Here is a 21,299-nt window from a genome sequence, read left to right on the forward strand (position 1 = left end):
CTGAAACTGGCCAGCCCTCACTGGTAAATTTTAAATGCATCACTTTCTCATAGCCCATCTCTAAATTTTCTACTTCACTGGGGAGTCAGGGGTTGTAGTCTAATACCTTGAGTATGAACACACTTCCTCACCTCCACACAATTAAAAGGAAAAAAAAATGTTTCCTTGTGTTTCTTGTTTGTGTTTTTTTTTTTTTTGGCTGTGCAGCATGCGGGATCTCAGTTCCCCAATCAGGGATCGAACCCACGCCCCCTGCAGTGGAAGCACAGAGTCCTAACCACCAGACCGCCGGGGAAGTCCCAAAAAAGAAAAAAAAAAAAAGAATAAATTTCTCGTACGCACTGTGAGAGTCCCTTACGTGACAAGCACCAGGGCTAGCCTTTGAGAACAAAAGGGAAACCACAGGACCCCTGTCCTCAAGGAGCTCACAGACCAGAGATTCCAGCCAGTTAATGCCAGAGAGAGAAATGTGGGCAATTACAATGCAGCATGATAATTTCTGTGGCAGAGGGATGTCCAAGGTACAACGGGAGCCGCGGATAGAATGGCTCGGCCTCTGAAGGCCTTCCCGAGCAGGCGGCAGCTGAGCTGGGTTTTGCAGGAGTTTACTCAGGAAGGAGAACAGTAAGAGGAGGAGGTGCTTTTTAGACAGTGAAAATAGCAAGAAGAAAGACTTGAATATGTGAAATGTCACAGCATGTTCAGGAAAGTCCACATAGTCCTGCAGTCCATCGGTTTTCAAATGTCTTGCTTGCCCATCCATGTCTGTGCAAACATTTTGAGCATAGATTCCCCCAGTATGAGCATATTACCTGTTATACACAGGTGCTACTGTACTGACGCATTATGTGTATCCTAAGCACACCCACAAAATAGAAAGTTAAAGGATCCCTTTAGGGACTTCCCTGGAGGTCCAGTGGTTAGGACTCCGTGCTTCCACTGCTGAGGGCGTGAATTAAGATCCAGCATGCCACCTGGTGCGGCCAAAACAAACAAACAAAAATCCCTTGAAAGGCGAGATAAAAGAAATATAGACATTCTGGTATTTTCTAGCCACACCCCAAAGGATGGTCTTAGGTTCCTCCTTTGTAAGCCACTGTCTAGACCCTCAGCTCCATGAGGGAGGCCAGGTCTGTCAGATTCACTGCAGTTTCTCCCATGTCTAGCACTGTTTCTTGCATTACTAGGCATCCAGCAAGTATTTGTTGGATTGAGTTGATTTTTCAGTATTGCTGGAGGGTAAGCCTAAAGTGATGAGCTGATAGGACAAATGCTCCCCAGCTTTACTGAAGGAAGACCTTTGTGGATTTTCCCAAGACCCGAAGCAGAACACCAGAGCTTTGAGTTCAAGCTCTGACTCCCACTGTTTATGTTAGGGAGGGCAAGACCCTCACAGAATTTCTCTGTGTCTCCTGAGGGCATTTGCGCTGTTCAGCAGGGGGCAATAATGTTCCCGCATGTCACGTGGTGCTTATGGGAGTGACTAATAAAAGTGATATTGTGAAGCACTTGGCACTGATGAAAGACCTATCAAAATGGTAAATAGCCCTTGTATAAGCAGGCAGAGAAAATGAGGGCCATTCTTCCTCCCACCATGGCTCTTATGGATAATGATAGCAACATCAAAAGCATACTTTTCTGTTTGACTTGTGAGAATAAGGGTCTATGATGTTCTAGCCACAGAACTGTCTTTTTCACATGGCAACAAACAAAACAGAAGGTCTGTCACAGGCCTTGCAATTGTTAGATGAATATAAACAAGACTTAAGGCAGTGTATGTGAACCTTTTAAAAAGCGCAATTAACATTTTGTTATAGATTAGTTAAGATTACAGGGTGGGGGAGGGATAAATTAGGAGTTTGGGATTAGCAGATACAAACTACTGTATATAAAATAGATGAACAACAAGGTCCTGCTGTATAGCACAGGCAACTATATTTAATATCTGTAATAAACCATAATGGAAAAGAATATGAAAAAGAATAGGGATATATATGTATAACTGAATCACTTCATTGTACACCAGAAACTAACACAACATTGTAAATCAACTATACTTCAATTAAAAAAAAAAGATTATATACTTGTAGGTATATATAGAATATAGATTTCATCTGCATGTTTCAGAGAAACCTAGATATACCCTTTCTTATCTTTTCCTCCCAGAGAAATTTCTTGTACACATGCCTGCTGATAATGTTTTATCTTTAGTTAATCAGCCTACAAATATTTATCAAGAGGCTGTGGGGCAGCTTTTGTTTGTACTGGAAAAGATATCCAGAAATAAACAGCATGGTTCCTGCCCCCAAGAAGATGACTTTTTAGGTAGAGAAATAGGACAGGAATCCATGAATAAATGGAGGGTAATTGAACAAAATATTGTGAAGAACCCTGGAGAATTAAAGCAACAGTTTTAAAAAGGAGAACTCCCTGTGACCTAGAAAAGAAGGAGATGGCTTCATGGGACGTGAGGAAAGATGAGTAGGTTTTATAGAAGTGGAAGGGAAGAAGACGGAATTCCTGGCACTGGGAATGCCATGGGCAAAGACACAGAAATGGGAGCTCTTCGTCCAAGGTGCCTAAGAATATTGCCTGGGTGGCTGGAATATGTGGGCAATCATTCCTAGCAATCAGATGTTGGGGAAGAGGAACTAGTTTGGCAGGGAATGATGATGAGAGAGAATGTGTGTGTTTATGGGTAGAGGTGTGGAGGGAGGGAGGAAAGAAAAATGGGAGCATTGAAATGGTTGCAGATTTGTGTCCACCATGTTTTGTGTATGTTGAGTTTGGCGGGGGTCTGGATTTGATTTTTTCAGTACATGTTTTTAACCCAGGATGTTCACCTTTCTTTTCATTCTAAGGTCACCTCCTGACCTTCAGCTCATGTATTCAAGAAATGCAGAATACACATAATATTAAGTAAAAGTTCAATGGATCTACTACAAGATAAGACTCAAATGTAGTAATATATTACAAAAACAAGCAGAATTTATTCTCAGCTGTGATAGCCACACTGCAAGCACATGTAAAGAAGTAATTGTACATCCAATGTGATGCCTGGACTTCAGTCATTAGTGCAGATTCATTGTGGAAAGTTTCACTGGTTGAGTTTGGTTTGGGTAGGAGCTTCTCCTTTCTTTGTGTTAAACGTTCAGAGATTTAGAGAACTAGATAGTGTGGTCATTGCAGCAAATAAAAAAATAAAGAAAAACAGGAGAAAGACTAGAGGAAGAAAGATTCTTTTTTGTGGAAAAGAGTTTATTGAATCAAATAGCAATCCAATCAAATCGCATATTTGTCCCTTCATTATGTATTCAGTGGGAAAGTTACAAGTCTGATAAATGGAGACTGATTTGCAGGACATTGTAAGGTTTCTCAAGGAAAAAACCAGATAGTTTAACTTATCAGACGCTCACAGGACAGATGTAATTATGATGTAAATCAGAGTCCCTGCGGAACAGACCCTACACTTAAACAGATGTGAGGGCCTCCTTTAAAAACCACCAATTCACAGAACACGAGTATCATTTGCTTCTTGGTACCTAGAGTGAGAGTTTATGTTGGCTTTGCTTCCTAGCACACAACAAGACAAGTACTGGGATGGAAAGATATTGGAAACAAATGCAGTAGATGGTGACTTTAAATTAGGAAAGGCCTTTCCAAGGCCCTCTAGAATCTTAGTGATTTCCAAACAGTCTACTTTTAGTAGCTTTGCTACCATGCCTCGGGTATTCTAATTAATAGTGTGACTTTTTAGTTGTGGAAATGCCACTGCAGTTCAAATGACAGCCGTCAGGAGAACGTGGCTGAGAGCCGACTAGATCTTTAGGTATCTAGCTATCTTTAGAAGGTACTGTCTTTGGTTTAATGAGTGCTGTAGTTCATCAGTAGCCACAGGTGTTTGGAACCATTTTAATACTTGAGCTTACCCTAGGGTTTGGTAAGTTTTCAGATTCCTTATATAATCATCAATGGGGTTTAATAGCTGCCTATCCACCATAGCAAACTAGAGAGTTGTAGAGAAGATGGAGTCTTTGGGGTGCTTATAAAGTCACGGAGGACCCTTGAAAAGCATAAATATGCAAATAACACTGCAGATACAACCACTAACATAGCCAGCTACAGCCATGCAGAACTATTCTTATTAATGAATGAGATTGGATCTATCCTTACAAGCGTGGAGTCTTGGTAGATGAGATATCTTAAGTTCTAGATTCAATATGTGGCTTCTCCACTTGTAAACGATTAGTGGCCAATTCCGACCACCAGAGTAAACCTTCTGCTCATCTGTAGATAGGGGTTAATCACCTCTCCCCTAACTACCTCACATGGCTGTTTGCAAAATCAAATGAGGTGAAGAGTATGCAAGTCATTTATAAGCCATAATGTGCTCATAAGCACATGGCTTTATTAGTATGTAGAACCCCATGGCGACTCAGACTCAGAGAAAACTGCATATGCTAGAATGACCACCCCGAGCTTTTCTCTCACAGGCAGCGTAGTTCCTTCTTGGCTGTGGTTGATGGTTTTTGCTTCTGCTTTGGCCGTTCTTCTCTCTGATCCTCAAACAGTTTGAGTAACCTGGAACCCAGATAAGTGTGGGTCTAGGTACATAAGGTTATATGTACTAAAGCCTCATTAAATACAAAGAAACAGACACCAGGTATATTCAGCGACCACAGCGGTACACAAGTAGCCTGACAATTTAACTGTAAGTGTATCGAGTACCTGCAAGGGTCACTATGTTAAGAAAGGGAAAATGTAAACCTATTGAATAAGCCAATACCTAGATTTCCAGGAACTTTTCTCACTAGCTGTGTCTGACTGTTGAGTCTGTGAAGATTTTCCTGAAGGTGATATCAGGAATAGCATTTTATTATGTAGCCCTGATAAACCTCTTTTGCTTTCTTCATAGTCGTAAGTGAAATACAGATTTTCAGGCTTTTTGAGTTTCTCCCATGGTTTCCTTTTACTTGCATTCTGTTAGTCATGAAAAAAAAGCATAATAACAAGTGTATTAGGGGTCCCCACGGAGTGCAAAAGGTGACCTAGAGATTTGGATGGAAGTGTATTGAGTATTTGTAAGGGACGGTTAACCTCCCAAGATGCATATTTTTGAGTGGTTGGATGTTTCTCAACAGCCCTGCATGACCTTTTTTTTGTCATGAAAGTCTATGACCTTTTTTTGTCCCCTAGTATTTGTGTGTGTGTGTTTGCATCACGGCACCTGTGACTTTCAGTATTCCCTTTTTTTATGTCTGTGCTTTGTCACCTTTTCCCCACAGCAGAGCTGCCTCTGGCCCTTGGCGTCACAGAACTCGAGTGAACGCAGGACCTTCAGATTTGCCTCCTTGTCCTTGGGGCTGCCAGGCACTGTGGCCATCTCCCCACTTTCCTCCTCTCTGGGGGTCTAGCTCCTCCGCCAGGCTGCCTGTGGACTCCTGGAGGGCCCCAGCCACTGGCCTGAGCTGTACCTGCCCAGACCCGCCTGGATCCTGACAGTAGACAGACCCTGAGCTAAAGCCAGACCCCTGCTGTATACTCATTCTGTGGAGAATGGCGTGGGCTCTTCCTGAAGGAAGAATTACTTAACATTTCTTTTCCCGGGGGAACCAAACACCCACAGATGGTCCAAGTACTCCTTCATATTCATGGAAAGGCAATGGAGAAACACTTTGAAGTACTGCCCAGTAAGAGCAACCAGAGTAGGTCTACAGCCACCAAAGGGCCCAAGACTAGAGACTCAGTTTTATATTCTGTTCTGTGGTCAAATTTCTCTCTGTCCAGCTGAAAACAAAGATGAAAGCCCAGACTCTTATACTGAGTATCATTTACCATTAGCCTTGTCCTAGACGCTTCGGGAAATACGAAAGAAGGAGATAGTTCTTTCCTCATACAGTTTGTACTATAGTTGGAGAGAATTAATGCAAATAAGAGTAAAGTAATCCAAAATAATACATGGGTAAACATGGGCATTTGTAGAAAATATATCATAGGGGGTCAGGAAACCACATCATATCTGGTTGGTTGTGAGAAGACATTATGGAAGAAGGTTGAGTTAAGCTAGACTTTAACAGATGGATAGGAAAAGAGGGGGAGCATATACTGAAAAGGGAAGAGCGTAAGTCTAGGGACAGAGGCAGAAAAGAAGGTGATGCATTTGCTAAAACAGAGGAAATAGAGGAAAAGGAAAACAATGTTGGATAGATTCAGTTTTAACTGAATTTGGAGTATTATGGAGACTTTGGTGTGTGTGTGTGTATGTCCTATACACAGAGGACACAGCATTTTCATTTTGAAGAAACAACACCTGTTTCAGTTATAGAAACTAGTCCACTCTGTGCAGTTGTTTAAGCTATGCCTGGTATGCAGTTGGAGCTCAATAAATGCATTTTGGTTGAGAAATCTTTCACAAGCCCCTTAGCTGAAAGCAGCCTCCACTATAGCCACGGATGTCCCCGATAACACTTTTGAGGACTCTTGGAATAATCTTAACCCCGAAGAAACCTTTTCTATTCCCTGTGATAGACCCGCACACCCAGAGCCTGTAGCACTTGGGCAGCCTCAGCATCTGTCCTGTGAGCTGAAAATAGATGATGGTAACCCTAGACGGTGTTTGGACAGCATGCTTAGCACAGGATCTGCTCTGATATGTTCACCCTTGCTTGCAAGCCCGAAGGAAATGAAATTTGCTGTTTCGTGCTCCCTGGCCTGTGGTTTGTGGCTGATCTTTTCAGTACAAAATGTGCCCCAAATGGCCTGTTCTATTTTGATCTCATAAGTGAGGATTTACCCTGGAGGCCCTTCAGAATGTCCATAAAAAACAGAGAAGTTAGAGCTGAAAGAGAGTTTAGATAAATGTGGTTGGCTTCCTCATATTCCGGATTAGAAATTGAGGTCCTAAGTCGTAAGGGCCCTCCTCCAGGTCACGTTTCCTAGACAGAGACTGTGCGCTATTGTTCAGGTGGCCTGACTTCTCTCAGAGACAGCACAGCACCTGGCTTCTGTGGGTCCACCTGCGCTGGGACGAGGGTGAAGTCTGCTTTCTGAACCCAGCTTCTGCGTTGGGCATCCTTCCCCACCAGCGGGACCAGCTGTTTCCTCTTCTTCCCTCGAAATCGTGCACCTTCCTGTTTTAAAACTCCCTTCCAATCAAAATGGGAACAGAGTCAATACTGTCATTTATACTTGCTGCTTAGCTGATTACATTTCATGTGAGTGAGCTTGTTCACTTGTTCCTCGGCCAAAGACCTGTCTTGAAAAAAAAAAAAGACTTTTGGGCTTCCCTGGTGGCGCAGTGGTTGAGATTCCGCCTGCTGATGCAGGGAACACGGGTTCATGCCCTGGTCCGGAAAGATTCCCACATGCCGCGGAGCGGCTGGGCCCGTGAGCCATGGCTGCTGGGCCTGCGCGTCCGGAGCCTGTGCTCTGCAACGGGAGAGGCCACAGCAGTGAGAGGCCCGTGTACCGCAAAAAGAAAAACACAACTACTTGAAATGTCTATTACGATCCTTTCACATAAAAGTATACATATATAACCATACATATGGACATAATAGATTTTTGCAAGAGTACATAATCAACTATTCATACTGGGTTCCTTTGAAAAGTGGGGGTCAAGGAAAATTTCAAACCTATCCCAAAGTAATAAATACAATAGTGCAGCAACCTCCCATGCACCCATCTCCTAGCTTCAACAAGTATCAGTTCATCACCAGTTACCCAGCTTTGGATTATACTTATTTGAAGTTTTTTAATCTACCAGGAGCATGCATTAGTTTGATAATTTGAAATTTTAATTATAAAATAAATCCAAACATGAAAAGGAAATGCAGTGTGTTAGGTTTCATTTGTTCCTGTCTTTTTTCTCATCCTTTTAGATTCGGGGCCTTTCAGGGGTAGGTGATTTAGAGTGATTTTCTGTAAGTTCTCCAATCCCCAGGGACAGATATTGGCTGTTGCAGAACATCTGGAAGGGACAATAGCTTTGGTTTAAAGCACATCTATGTCAGTGCTGTTGCCCAAATCACAAGGCCCACACTGTCAGCCCCACTGTTCAGCATGCTGTGTTTTTTAATTAAACTGTTTACTTCAGCTGAGATTTATGACGCTGTTTTTAAATGAGAATGTGTGGTTTCTGTCCCCCTTTTGTTTCTTGAGTCCTGCAACCTGCTGCAGTTTTCTACCAGCTCTTTTTTTGAAAAACAATTTCTGCATTTCTTTTCCTATGGACAGTAATTTCTTAAGGATTATTAACACCCTGCACTCAGTAGTGTTTGTTCTCCTAGGGCTGGAAGAGGAAATTGTCGGATGCAATTTCAGCAGCTGGTTTGCTGGCCACGAATAGAATATTACAGAATCACCTTGACTCTAAAGCCTGTGAACCAGCTGTCTGGAATGAATGATGGGAAGGTGGTTTTTGTACTTAAATTCCTTAGCCAGTGGTGTCGAAAATGTAGCTAAAACAGAGATGATTATTTTTCCCAGGGGTTCAATGTGGATCGATTTGCACTATGTTATTCAGAAGAGTCTTCTGCCGTATGCACCTCAAGGCTGAGGACATGGTATATGCACTAACTGATTTTTCACATCAATGAGGATCTATCCCCTACTATGTGCTAGGCACTAGAATTGCAAAATCAGATAAGCACCTCTCCCTTAGCATCCTTCGCGTCGTCTAGTTGTAATACAGTGGGATGAATTCTTTATTAGTGTCTGTAAAATAGCCACTAGTATTTTAGAGAGCAGAGGAGTGAAGGTTGTTTTCTGCCTTTGGAAGGCTGAGAAAATGTTCACGAGCAGGTACCTTTTAAGCTGAAGAACAAGTAGAATTTGTTTTTAATTATTGCAGGCGGGAGGAGGGAGCATTCTAAACAGAGGGGTCTCTGTCTTGAGCAGGGGCATGGAGGGTGATGGAGAAGAATCCAGGACATCCAGACTATAAGACAGGCACGCTTGTGATTGGAGGTGAGAGAGGGAGAGGAAGCTTGGGAGGCGGCCTGGGGTCAAGGTGAAGGCCTCCCTAGAGCCTGGGTAGGTGAAGTTATTTTGGATCCAGGTAGTCAAGGCTTTTACAGCCACATGAAAGGATTGGTCCTGTTCTGATGATTATTAGAGTGTATGTAGCTTGGAAGAAGAACTGGAAAGCTCTAATGAACCAAGGCGCTCCAGGGTCAGGTGTCTCTTGCTGTCTCTCATTTGTGGCTTCAGGGCTCTTTCTCCTGCCCTCTGGCTTCCTGGAGCTGGCCTGCCTCACCCCCGCTCCTTCCTGGTTGCCCAGTTTCCTCAGTGTCTTGTAATGCAGAGGTTTTTTAACCTGTGTTCTAAAAACTCCATGTGGATGGTCTGGGGGATGTGGAGGGTATACATGGGAGAACCAAATGGGAAAACCAGGAAACATCCCGGACCTGGGAGCCCTACCCACTTTTAGCCAGGGCACTCCACATTGCTCTGTTTTCTCCATTGACTCCTAGGTAAGTTCCACTTGAAGAAAGTGTCCCAGCACAAATAGGGTTTGAACACTTCAGCTCTAGTTTCAATCTTGGATGGAGCCGTTCTGCTTGGCTTAGCTAATTACTGTCACTTGAATTGGGTAGAATCTTGTGGCCTTGGTGCCCTCATTGAACTGCTGGTGGGCGTGTGCAGGGGCCTCTGTAAGTCAAGGGCTCTTCCAGGCAGGCGCCGCCCTGTGCAAAGAAAACAGGCACGGGGTGTTTGAACCCTGCCTGGTGTGGGTAAGGTGTGGAAGGCTGTTTTGAATCGAAGGGGCTGTTGAGCATAGCAGACAAGGTGACGGACTGACGTGTCCAGGCAACACACCATGTTTAAAAGCATGGCTTTCAGCCCCGGTTCAGTATCTTACAGAGTCTTTCTAGAGAATGCTATTCTATGAGAGGCTCAACTACGCAAAATTTCTGTTTTTCCACAAGACTTTGAAATATTGCCTGTCCTTCTTGGTGATCTCCATGCATATTAGCGTATTAAGTGTTGTGGAAATTTGTAAGTAGTAACTTGAGTTCAAATAAACGGAAATGCTTTTTTTTTTTTTTAAAAAAAAACACATATACATAGGAATTCCCTGGTGGTCCAGTGGTTAGGACTCCACGCTTTCACTGCTGAGTCCCTGGTCAGGAAACTAAGACCCCACAAGCCACACAGCGCAGCCCAAACAAACCAACAGACCAACAGACCACATTTCCATCCACACAACAGGGATTAAAACTTTGGAAATTGATTGCCCTAGAAGTGAAAGCATATAACTAGTTATTTTACAAAAGATGAATTCCATGATATTAGATGTTTACTAAGTTGTGGGGTGGCAACTCCCACTTTTTTAGTGAGAAGCCTCCCTGCCTTTTAGAAAGGGGTGTCATTTCTCTTAGTGCCCCTGTATATTTATTTGTTCACCAAATATTTATTAAGTACCCACAGTGCTAGGCAAAACACTTGGTTATTTAGAGTATGAAAACTCTTACCTCTTTATTGGGATAGCTTTTCTGGAATATATAATTTTTAATGCTCATTTTTAGAATTCTGTGTCTCTGACTATCAAAGAAAAACAGATGGTAGCACAGTTATTGAACATTTTTAACCCCTGGTAACATGTCTAAAAAGATCAAGTTCTATGCTGTCTCCCAGATTCAAAGTTCTTTCCCCTCCATCATATTTCTGCTCAGTTTTCTAAACATGGAAACATACCAGGTCCTTGTGGGGCTGCAGGGGTAGTGACCGGTGCTGCTTCTTACTGTGCAGGGTGGGAATCAGAGGGAATCAAGTATGCTTAAGAATTAGCACCAAGCTCAAGGTTGACAGGATAGTAACTGAAAGGTTCTATTCTGTAGTAATTAAAGTTAAACATTACCTAATACATTTTTTTTTAAGTTGGAAAATTTACAGAAGCTGAAACTTGTCTTTCGGCTCATAACATATTCCTCCTCCACCAAATTACACGGTAGCTTATTCCACATTTCAATTTCTAAATAAATTGGTCTTCATTATTCTTAGATTCCTGACAGACATCCCGTCTAAAAATTAATGTTTTGCATTCTGCCACTTTGAGCATGTTAAACAAATTACTCAGTGTCTTTGTCACTGAATTAATTAGAGGGATTCATGTGATGACTTTAGCACACCGATGTGAATGTGTTTTTTTTTCTTTTTTATTAAGGCTCATTTATTTTTTATTAATAATTACAACTCTACTTTGGTATCATCTGTGGCTGTAATATTACCAGCCTCAGGGAATTGTCATGGGGGTTAATGCCAATAAAGCAGTCAAGGGCTTCCCTGGTGGCGCAGTGGTTGAGAGTCCACCTGCCGATGCAAGGGACACGGGTTCGTGCCCCGGTCTGGGAAGATCCCACATTACGCGGAGCGGCTGGACCCGTGAGCCATGGCCGCTGAGCCTGCGCATCCGGAGCCTGTGCTCCGCAATGGGAGAGGCCACAACAGTGAGAGGCCCGCGTACCGCAAAAAAATAAATAAATAAAGCAGTCAAAACTGTTCCTGGCACATCGTTATCCTCATTTTACTGATGCAGATGCTGGTGCTCAGAAGTTTGGTCATCTGGAATTACTGGCAGTGCCAAGATGAGAGCCAAGCCCTGTGTTCCTGACTGTTCTCATAAGTGACCTTTTAGGGTTTAGTATTTCAACGTGTGAATTTGTGCAAACATTCAGGCTATAGCAGTTAAGTCAGCTCATGTGAAAATGCTTAGTACAATACTGAGCATACAGCAACAACTCCATTAAAATGGTTCTTTTCTTTCTATGCAGTTTATATCTGTAAGGACTCTTATCTCTCTTGTCCTCTCCCTTCCCCCAGCTGGGCCCTTCATCCCCAGACCACTCAGGAGCCTCTTTGGCAATTGGTTGGTTGTCTTAGCTCAGGCTCCCATAACCGAGTATCACTGACTGAGTGGCTTAAACAACAGAGATTTACTTTGTCACAGTTCTGGAGGCTAGAAATCTGAGATCAAGGTGTTGGCAGGAGGTTTTTCTGAGGCCTCTCTCCTTGCTTTGTAGCCGGCTCTTTCCTCCTGTCTTCACATGATCTTCCCTCTGCATGTCTGTGTCCTAATCTCCACTTCTTTCTTTTTAAGATGTTCATTGTTTTTATCTTTTTTTTTTTTTTTTTTATGCGGTACACGGGCCTCTCACTGTTGTGGCCTCTCCCGTTGCGGAGCACAGGCTCCGGACGCGCAGGCCCAGAGGCCATGGCTCACAGGCCCAGCCGGTCCGCGGCATGTGGGATCCTCCCGGACCGGGGCACGAACCCACGTCGCCTGCATCGGCAGGCGGACTCCCAGCCACTGCGCCACCAGGGAAGCCCTGTTTTTATCTTTTTTAAAAGAATTTATTTATTTTATTTATTTTATTTTTGGCTGCGTTGGGTCTTCATTGCTGCGCACAGGCTTTCTCTAGTTGTGGCGAGCGGGCTTCTCATCGTGGTGGCTTCTCTTGTTGCGGAGCATGGGCTCTAGGTGCACAGGCTTCAGTAGTTGTGGTGTGCGGGCTCAGTTGCTCCGCGGCATGTGGGATCTTCCCGGACCAGGGCTTGAACCCATGTCCCCTGTATTGGCAGGTGGATTCTCAACCACTGCGCCACCAGGGAAGCCCAGTCTCCACTTCTTATAAGGACACTACTCCTATCGGATGAGGGCCTACCCTAATGACCTCATTTTAATGTAATTACCTTTTAAAAGACCCTATCTCTAATACAGTCACATTCTGAAGCACCAGGGATTAGGGCCTCAACATATTAATTTCAGAGGAACCCACTTCAGCCTATAACAGTGGTCTAGAAAGGAAGAGCATCTAGGCCTCAGAGTTCCAGCCCAGTATGCTCCCAACTCATAATCACAACCCTTGACCTATCAAAACCCATTAAATTCCATTCAGTGCACTCTGTTCAAAAAACAGGCAGGGGGCTTCCCTGGTGGCACAGTGGTTGAGAGTCCACCTCCCGATGCAGGGGACGCGGGTTCGTGCCCCGGTCCGGGAAGATCCCACATGCCGCGGAGCGGCTGGGCCCTTGAGCCATGGCCGCTGAGCCTGCGCGTCCGGAGCCTGTGCTCCGCAACGGGAGAGGCCACAACAGTGAGAGGCCTGCATACTACAAACAAAACAAAACAAAACAAAACAAAAACAGGCAGGAATAGGACCTAGTTCCTTCCTGAGGAAATGGAAGAAAGGTGGATGGGACCTGTTATGTGTCAGGTACTGTACTGTGTTGCTGGTACTTAACAGACATTATGCCCCACATCTCAACATCGCCAAGGACAGGGTAGGCATAGTTGCCTCCATTTTACAGAGGAAAAAAGAGGCATTAAGTCACTTGCCCAGGTCACATGGTTACTGTGTGATTTACTCAGTCAATCCCATTTCTCAACAACACTGAGATGACGAGGTCAGAAGCATAGGAGTCACGTGGGTTGAATAGGAAGAAAACTTACCTCCCGTTTCACCCAACTCAATCCTTCCCTTGAGAATTAAAAAGTAAACATAGGGCTGATAAAAGAAAGGAAGACAAATGGAAGAAACTTTTTTTTTTAAGGCAGGTTTAAGACTCTTTTGGAAAAAAGTCACTGGGTTCTGAAGAGAGCCAGGGAAGATTCTGTGTCACTTACTTTTCTCCAGGATAATCCGGCAGCCTGTAAATAAGTTGTATTTGTCCAACAGCTTTTATCCATCTTTCCTGGATTCTTCAGTTATCCCTACCTAGCGAGAGGCAACATGATGTGGCAGTTGGAAAGCCAGACTCTAAAGTGAGACGATCGGGGTTCAAATCTCACTTTCACTCTTTGTTAGCTGTGGGACAAGTCACCTAATCTCTCTGAGGCCTCAGTTCTCTTTGCTGTTAAAAAAAAAAAATGGAGATAGTAATAATGACTTCTGACGAGGTCGTTTTGAGCATTAGGTGATTTAATCTATGTAAAGAGCCTCACAAAAGGATTAGCTGTTGCCCCTAGGAAAACAAGGGCAGCAAGGGCAAGGATCTTGCCCATTTTCCGAGGTATGTCTCTAATGCTTGCAAGTGCCTGATGGGCAGGTGGTAGACACTCATTCATATTTGTTATGTGACTGAATGAATTCAAATATGGTGGATCCTGAGCAATCTGTGATGAAGAGGAAGTACCTCGTTTCAGCAAGTTTCCAGAGTCTTGTTTGTTAGTTGTTTGAAACCATAAGCCCACGGGTGGAGAGAGAGAGAGAAGGGAGTGAGCCAGAGTAGGGGTGAGAAAGCTTTTCTCAGTCTCCTGAGTGACAGGAGAGGTCTAGGTTGTCCGTGGTTGGGTTTCCCTCCCCTTTACCTGTATCATCTCTAGGTCTGTGGGTGGAATCACTTCCTGGGGCCTCTGGGCTCTGACAGTATGGAAATCACCCACTGACATAAAGGTGTTTGGATGGCACTCTGATGCATCTCAGGCTTCCATTTTGTACTGTTCTCTGGGATTGGCTTAATGATAATGTGTTATCAGAATTCCTCAACTGATTGCCAAATTTTCTTTCCAGGCTCAGGCTGCATGAAGAAAAGGTTATTAAAGATAGGCGACATCATCTCAAAACCTACCCAAACTGTTTTGTTGCGAAAGAACTGATTGACTGGTTGATTGAACACAAAGAGGCTTCTGACAGAGAGACGGCGATTAAACTCATGCAGAAATTAGCAGACCGGGGCATTATTCATCACGGTGAGTGAGGTGGCGACAGTCAAGGTAACTCGAGACGAAACAAAGGACTATATCTTCTGTTTCAGATATGAACCCACCCATTTAAGAAATAGACATTTTACTTTGTCTCTTGTATATCTCTCCCCAATTACATTCCCCTCCTTCTTCCAAGACGCATTTGGCTTTATTTCCTTGGACTTCTTTATATTTTTTCCTTTCTGTAGATACGTCTCTTAGCAGTGTAACATATCGTTTTAAATGTTTTAAGTCATCATAGAGAGGCATGTTTATTCTTTTGCAACTTGATCAATTTGCTGTTTGTGGGATTCACTCATGTTGCTAGTGTATCTTGTTTGCTCATTTTTGCTGCAGTGTGTGCCATCACACCTCTATGCATTCTACTCACAGACATTTAAGTTGTTTCCAAGTTCTTGCTGTTACTCTCAGTGGTTCAGTGAACATTCATGAACGTGTCTCCTTGAAATCTCTAATCCTGGCCAAGACATTAGCATGCTGTTATTGTCTTGGGCTGGAATGCCCTCCGTCTGCATTTCTGCTTGTTTTCTACTCATTCTTCAGGTGTCCACTTACATTCAAACTCTTCAGAGACGTGTACATTCCCCAAAGCTGGGGTACTGGGCGCTCCTTTGGGCTCCCACTGAATATCTCCTCAGCTCTTTCATAGCCTGATCATGCCGTATTTTAATTGCATGTCGACATTTCTTTTAATCTCGCTAGATTTCATATTCTTTGAGGCTGATGCCTACCCCAATATCATGCTCAAGAAGAGTTTGTAGAAAGCATGATGAATTGAATTTTGTGACTCTTTTAACAGATGATGATGATGATGATGATGATGATAGCTAATAAAACTGAGCACTTTGCTCTGCCAGGTACTGTGCTAAATAGTTTACTCTGTATTAAAACGTAGAGTAGTGTGCTTGAGAAAGTAGGTAATAAAACAAATCTTAATTAGCATCCTCCTTCATTTGAGTAATTAAATAAGAGGTTTTCTTTCTTATTCGCCTCTCTGTATATTGCCTTTCAGTGTGTGATGAGCATAAGGAATTCAAGGACGTCAAACTCTTCTATCGCTTTAGAAAGGACGATGGCACCTTCCCACTGGACAACGAAGTGAAGGCCTTCGTGAGAGGACAGAGGCTGTATGAGAAGTATGTTCTGTAATCTTGTAGTGAGAAGCAGGGCTATTTCAGTCTTTTATCATTTTGACTTTAGCCTGGCTCTTCCATGTGGAATGGTTACATAACTATTCCTTTTTTTTTTTTTTTTTTTTTTTGCGCTACGCGGGCCCCTCACTGTTGCGGCCTCTCCTGTTGCGGAGCACAGGCTCCGGACGCGCAGGCTCAGCGGCCATGGTTCACGGGCCTAGCCGCTTCGTGGCATGTGGGATCTTCCCGGACCGGGGCATGAGCCTGTGTCCCCTGCGTCGGCAGGCGGACTCTCAACCACTGCACCACCAGGGAAGCCCGGCAGGCGGCTTCTTAACCACTGTGCCACCAGGGAAGTCCTTGCATTCTAGTTGAAGAGGCAGACATTAAGAGGAATGTAGTTTAGTATAGGTGATTTTCAGTACAGAAGGAGAAATAGACTCACTGAGGGTGACGAGGTGTTTTAGACTGGGGGACAGGGAAGACGTCCCTGAAGAGGTGGCATTTGAATAAAATGGGCCTTGTGTGTATCTGGTGGAACAGCATCCAAGGTAGAGGACACAGCAAGGGTAAAAGCTTCGGGTGGGAATGCTCTACGTACTTTAGGACAGCAAGGAGGCCAGTGTGTCCAGAGGGCCGGAAGTAAGGGGGAGAGTAGGAGATGAGTTGGGACCAAATCGTGAAGGGCCCTTACCGCCACGATATCGAAAATGTTATTTTAAGTGTGATGGGAGGCCATCAGACAGTAAGGAGTGGTAAAGTGGTGATCTGATGTACATTTTGCATATGCTGTTCCCTCTGTCTAGAAGACTCTTCCTGCCACGCTCAGCCCTTTCTCTAGCTCACTCTGACTCTTCCTGGCTTCGTGTTCAATCTCACCTTTTCTGAGAATCCTTCCGCGTCCCCTTAAGACTGAGTTAGGTGCTGCTACTCTGTGTTTACCCCGTGAAAGAACTGTGTTAAACTTTCATGTCGTTTTGTTTACGGCATTAGACTAAGAAACTTAAGGGGGGGGGACTGCTTTATCCTCCTTTGTATTTCTTATGGTTTCACATGTTCCCGGCCAATCGTAGATGGTAAATATTTGCTGAAAAGGATGACGAAACTTTCTGATCCCTGGACGAATTGATCAATATTGCTGTACTTTTTCTGTGTGCACTTGGCTTTCTAGTCATTTATGTTCAGTGTCTCAATTCCAAGTAAATTTATTTCTTCAAACTGCTTGTAAAATTAGCACTAGGAGAAGTAATTTCATAAGTACTGAACTTGCATGACCTAACTGCCACCTCACAAATCTTAGCCCCACCTTTGGTTGCTAGAACATGCGTGGAACAAACTTTAGGGCCTTTGGAATTGATAGTTCCGTTTACCTGTTTGATCAATTTTGTTTGGTATATACACTTATCTATATTTTTAATGCATTTTCCTTGTTTCTCTGGCCATTTTTTCCATGAATCTCAGCATGTACTATTATTTCGTAAGTCTTGGATACTTAAAAAAAATAACATTAAGAAATGAATAACTGATTTTGTTCATAGCTCATCTTTTCAAGGACTTTATTTTAGAACTGACTATTTCCCCCTCTGTTATTTTAGCTGGAACCCTTGTTTAGGATATCTCTAATATTAGCAAAAGAAGGTCTTATGAAAGATATATTATTCCTTTAGTTGTTTTCCTTTTAAGATAATAACAATAGATAATATTTGTTGATTGCTAGCTATATATCAGACATCCTGACTGATCTATTTTATTTAATCATGATAACAACCCCTAGTTAGATGCTTTCATTGTTCCCATTTTATGGATGAGAAAAAAGTTGCAAGGAGAGGTTCAATGTCTTACCCAAGGTCACCTCATTCGTTTAAAAAAAAAAAACCAGCTGGGATTTGAACCTAGAGCCCAAACTTATTGTTACTAGGCTATTAATAAATCTCTTCTGTTGCCTTCAATGGAGATTAAATGAATGAAACCAGTGTTTACTTCAAAAATGTAACATGGAGTTTGTGAATATCTGGGTATGAGATTTGCTATAAAAATTTACTGAAAATGTTCCAGGATTTTAAAGTAGACTTTGGAAAAGGGGAGTAAAATGATTCTCCTTCATGGTAAATCTATGTGGTGTTCTGTAAATATGATAAAAAAAACAACAGGGACCTTTTATTTGTACATTAAGCTTCTCAAAGCACTGCCATTAGATTATTTTATCTGAACCTCCTGACAGAGTAATAATAGAGTAGTAAATAATAACAGTAATGATAATAGTGATAACGTAGTAAATAATTATATAATATAGATGGGGCATTACGTTATTGTCCCAGAAGGAGGGGAATCTGGGATCCAGAGCAGTTAAGTCACTTCTGCGTCCTGGTGCTACAGCTCGAGGGGGACAGGAGATGCCTGAACCCAGGGTGACAGGTGTGCCGGCCGTGCTTTCCCCAGCCTTCCATCCAGCCCTAAGGGCCTGGTTCTATTGTCAGTATTTCCTTTTTGCTCTCCTCTGGCTTGTTTGTTCTGTGTTATTTATAGGCCTTTGTGAAACTTGGTGGTTTCTGGCTGGGGTTTTGCTGAGACGTACTAATTTGGGGGCACCTTGGCTTTCTAACCCCTGGTGGTGTTTCTCAGTCTATTTTGTAGGACAAATCTGCGTCTCAGGACTAAAAGTCAGTGACTCTGTGTGTTGCCTTTTAGTGTCTGCGTCACTTCCGTTACCTTAACTCAGAGGTACTCCAGCGAATGCTAGTTAAGGAGCAGAAGCTGACTTTTTCAAGTTGTCCCAAGGCGAGGAACATTATAGGGGAGCTGGTGACATGAGGCCTCTCTCTCACAGTAAGTGGCAGAGGGTGTGGGTTTTGGAGTTGCACGGTCCTGGTCTTCAATCCCAGCCTCACGACTTTCTCACTCCGTGACCTTGAGTAGGCTTTGAACCTTTCTGACCTGTAGTCTTAAATGGAGATAAGTGGGGGACCCACTTGGAAAGGCTGTTGGAAGGATTAAATGAAATCCAGTCTGTACAGTACTTGGCATAGAGTTGAGAGCCCACGAAATCTGAGCTGCTGCTATTAGACTAGTAAATCATAATATAAATAAATGACATTTGTTTTTCTTGTTTTATGATAGTATTTTAAGATACAGCCTTTATCAGGAGTTTCTCTCTCCAGCCACCAGCAGTCTGTTTCTTCTGCTTAGGAGTGTATACCTGGTTGAAGAATTAAAGTGCCTGTATGCCATTAGATCTCTTTGAGTTCCCACTGCTTCCTTTATATTCTCTATTTCATAGAACTGAAGAGAAATATTAGGGGAGAACTATATACAAAGGGGAAAAGCCCTTTTGTGTGTTTTATCTTATCAGAGGTTTCTCTACCATATACCCCTGGGATCTTTTTCCTGTTCCCTCCCAGAGGCTGGCACAATAAATATTTGTTGAATAAACAAAGGATTCTACATGCTGTGATTGCTACAAGCTGCTGAGCTGGTACCATGAAAAAGCTAAAGAGAGCTTGCTTTTCATGGTAAGCGACAGGAGTCACAGGTGTACCTTGTCTTGCCTTTTTAGAGTTTACAAAGCATCTTGTCCATTAACCTGCTGATGCTCTGTACAGCTCTGAGTTACACCCAGTAGGCACAATTAATCCCATTGCAGAGATGGGGCACCTGAGCTAGAAAGAGGCTTAATGGCTGGTGTAACCTGAGAACATGGAGCTGGAGTTTTAAAAAAAAAAAAAAAAGCCTTCAAGTTTTTGTCTCTGTCTTATTGCATTTGCAGTATAGAAGTGCTTTCCAAACCGGGATCCTGAGTTCTGCAAATTGATTCAAGTTTTATGTTCAAAGTGTATCTTAATTATTTTGCAAACTGTAATAAAAATACTTTCTAATATGTTATATACAGCTTTTCACAGTTTGCTTGTGCTTCCCAGTTAATTAGTGGTTTCACAGGAATCTTGGAGTAAATATTTCCTTCTTGGGTGATTTGAAGGGCGTGCTAAAATTGCAGTGTAAGTAGAATAAAAGTTGTTACCTTTTGCAACTATTTAGTCTGGGTGACAAGGCATGAGTTTTGATACTGTGTTAACTCACGTTGAGAACTGTCAAGAGTCTTGAGATTTTATCTTACCTGCAAGCTAACGGATTTGCCTGCCACCATTTCATGGACGCAGGTAGGAGACCCCTGGGTTGGGAGACAAAGAACAATTCGTTGCTCTCGGCAGTAGCGGTAGGCGGAGCGTCATCATTTTCTTGACAGGTCCTCCAAGGCTTAGCTCCCAAAGAACAGCACAATGAGGTGCAGATGACACCTGCCAGGGCTGGGTTATGGACGAGGAACCCCAGGCTCAAGGAACCTTTTGAAATGGTCTTCAAGCAAACCTGCTTTCTGACCCAGAAGGAGAAATTATCTTTATCTTCCCGGTCTGTTCATTATGCAGACATTCTTGAAAAGATGGTGAGAGGAGTTGAAGGGACAGTGGAGGAGGCCTGAAGATGCTGATGATATTGATGAAAGGAGCAACCACAGGACATTACTGATGCTTATTAGATACCATGCCCTTTACATGTGTTTTCTTATTCAAGCCTCATTCTACACCAGTGAGATAAAAAATGTGATTCTCCCTTTGGCAAATAAGGAAATCGAGGCTAGAGTGGTAAATGAACTTGCCTACCTTCACATAGCCAGAAATCAGCGGTGGGGTGTTGGGGGAGCATTTCAAACCGTGGTCTCCAGCTCCAGAGCACGTGAGCCCACGTGTAACTCCTTTTCAGTCTGCAGCTTCTAATTCACAAAGTTTCTACAGCTTCTATCCAAGGAGGCTGTAGCAGGAATGAATACCACTAAACAACATTAAACCATATGCAGCTTGTAGATTTTTAAATGGGCCTGAAAGGGACTTTGCGCTCCCAGTGCAGGGGGCACGGGTTCGATCCCTGGTCAGGGAACCAAGATCCCGCATGCCGCATGGTGTGGCCAAAAAATAAATAAATGAACAAATAAATAAATGGACCTGAAAAAAGTGTTCATCTCCTGGTTTCTACTAAGTCCTTGAGTCTGGTTTTGGAAATCACATCATTCTTCACTGCTTCTTGGCAATGCCACGCTTTCCCTCCGTATAATAAATATATGGCGATAATATTAGAGCTTTGTTAACATACAGCACAGGCAGCAGGCCAGCTGTGCTTGTCAGAAGTTGTCAGCCCTAGATTGTCATGTACAGATTCTAGCTCTGGTTGATTATTCAGAAATGACTCGATTTAGAGCTAGACACGTGTTGTTGCTTCAACAGTAGACGTGATTCCTCGACAGGGATTGGTTGCCGGTCATTTCTGCCAAGTTTTCCTGATCTTGTGTAATTGCAGGAGGACGAACCAAGTCTCTGTAACATCGATTTTGCCGATCAATCTCTGTAGTTACTTTTCAACTTGGTAGCATGGAAAAGCCATTTAAGATTTCTGCGGGTGGAGAAGCGTGT

At 43.2% G+C, this 21,299-nt stretch overlaps 1 protein-coding gene across 3 annotated transcripts in view; it reads left to right on the top strand.

The window, feature by feature from the left end:
- Nucleotides 1–21,299, top strand: part of DEPTOR (DEP domain containing MTOR interacting protein) — a 170,225-nt gene that overhangs the window by 21,447 nt on the left and 127,479 nt on the right. For all 3 annotated transcript variants that reach the window (XM_082858488.1, XM_082858487.1, XM_082858489.1), the window contains exons 2-3: nt 14,514–14,692; nt 15,720–15,843. In XM_082858488.1, the coding sequence (XP_082714614.1) occupies nt 14,514–14,692; nt 15,720–15,843 (303 nt within the window). The remainder of the gene's footprint in view (nt 1–14,513; nt 14,693–15,719; nt 15,844–21,299) is intronic.

This window comes from Leucopleurus acutus (genome assembly GCF_964270905.1).
Source record: "Leucopleurus acutus genome assembly, chromosome: 17".
Taxonomy (NCBI): domain Eukaryota; kingdom Metazoa; phylum Chordata; class Mammalia; order Artiodactyla; family Delphinidae; genus Leucopleurus; species Leucopleurus acutus.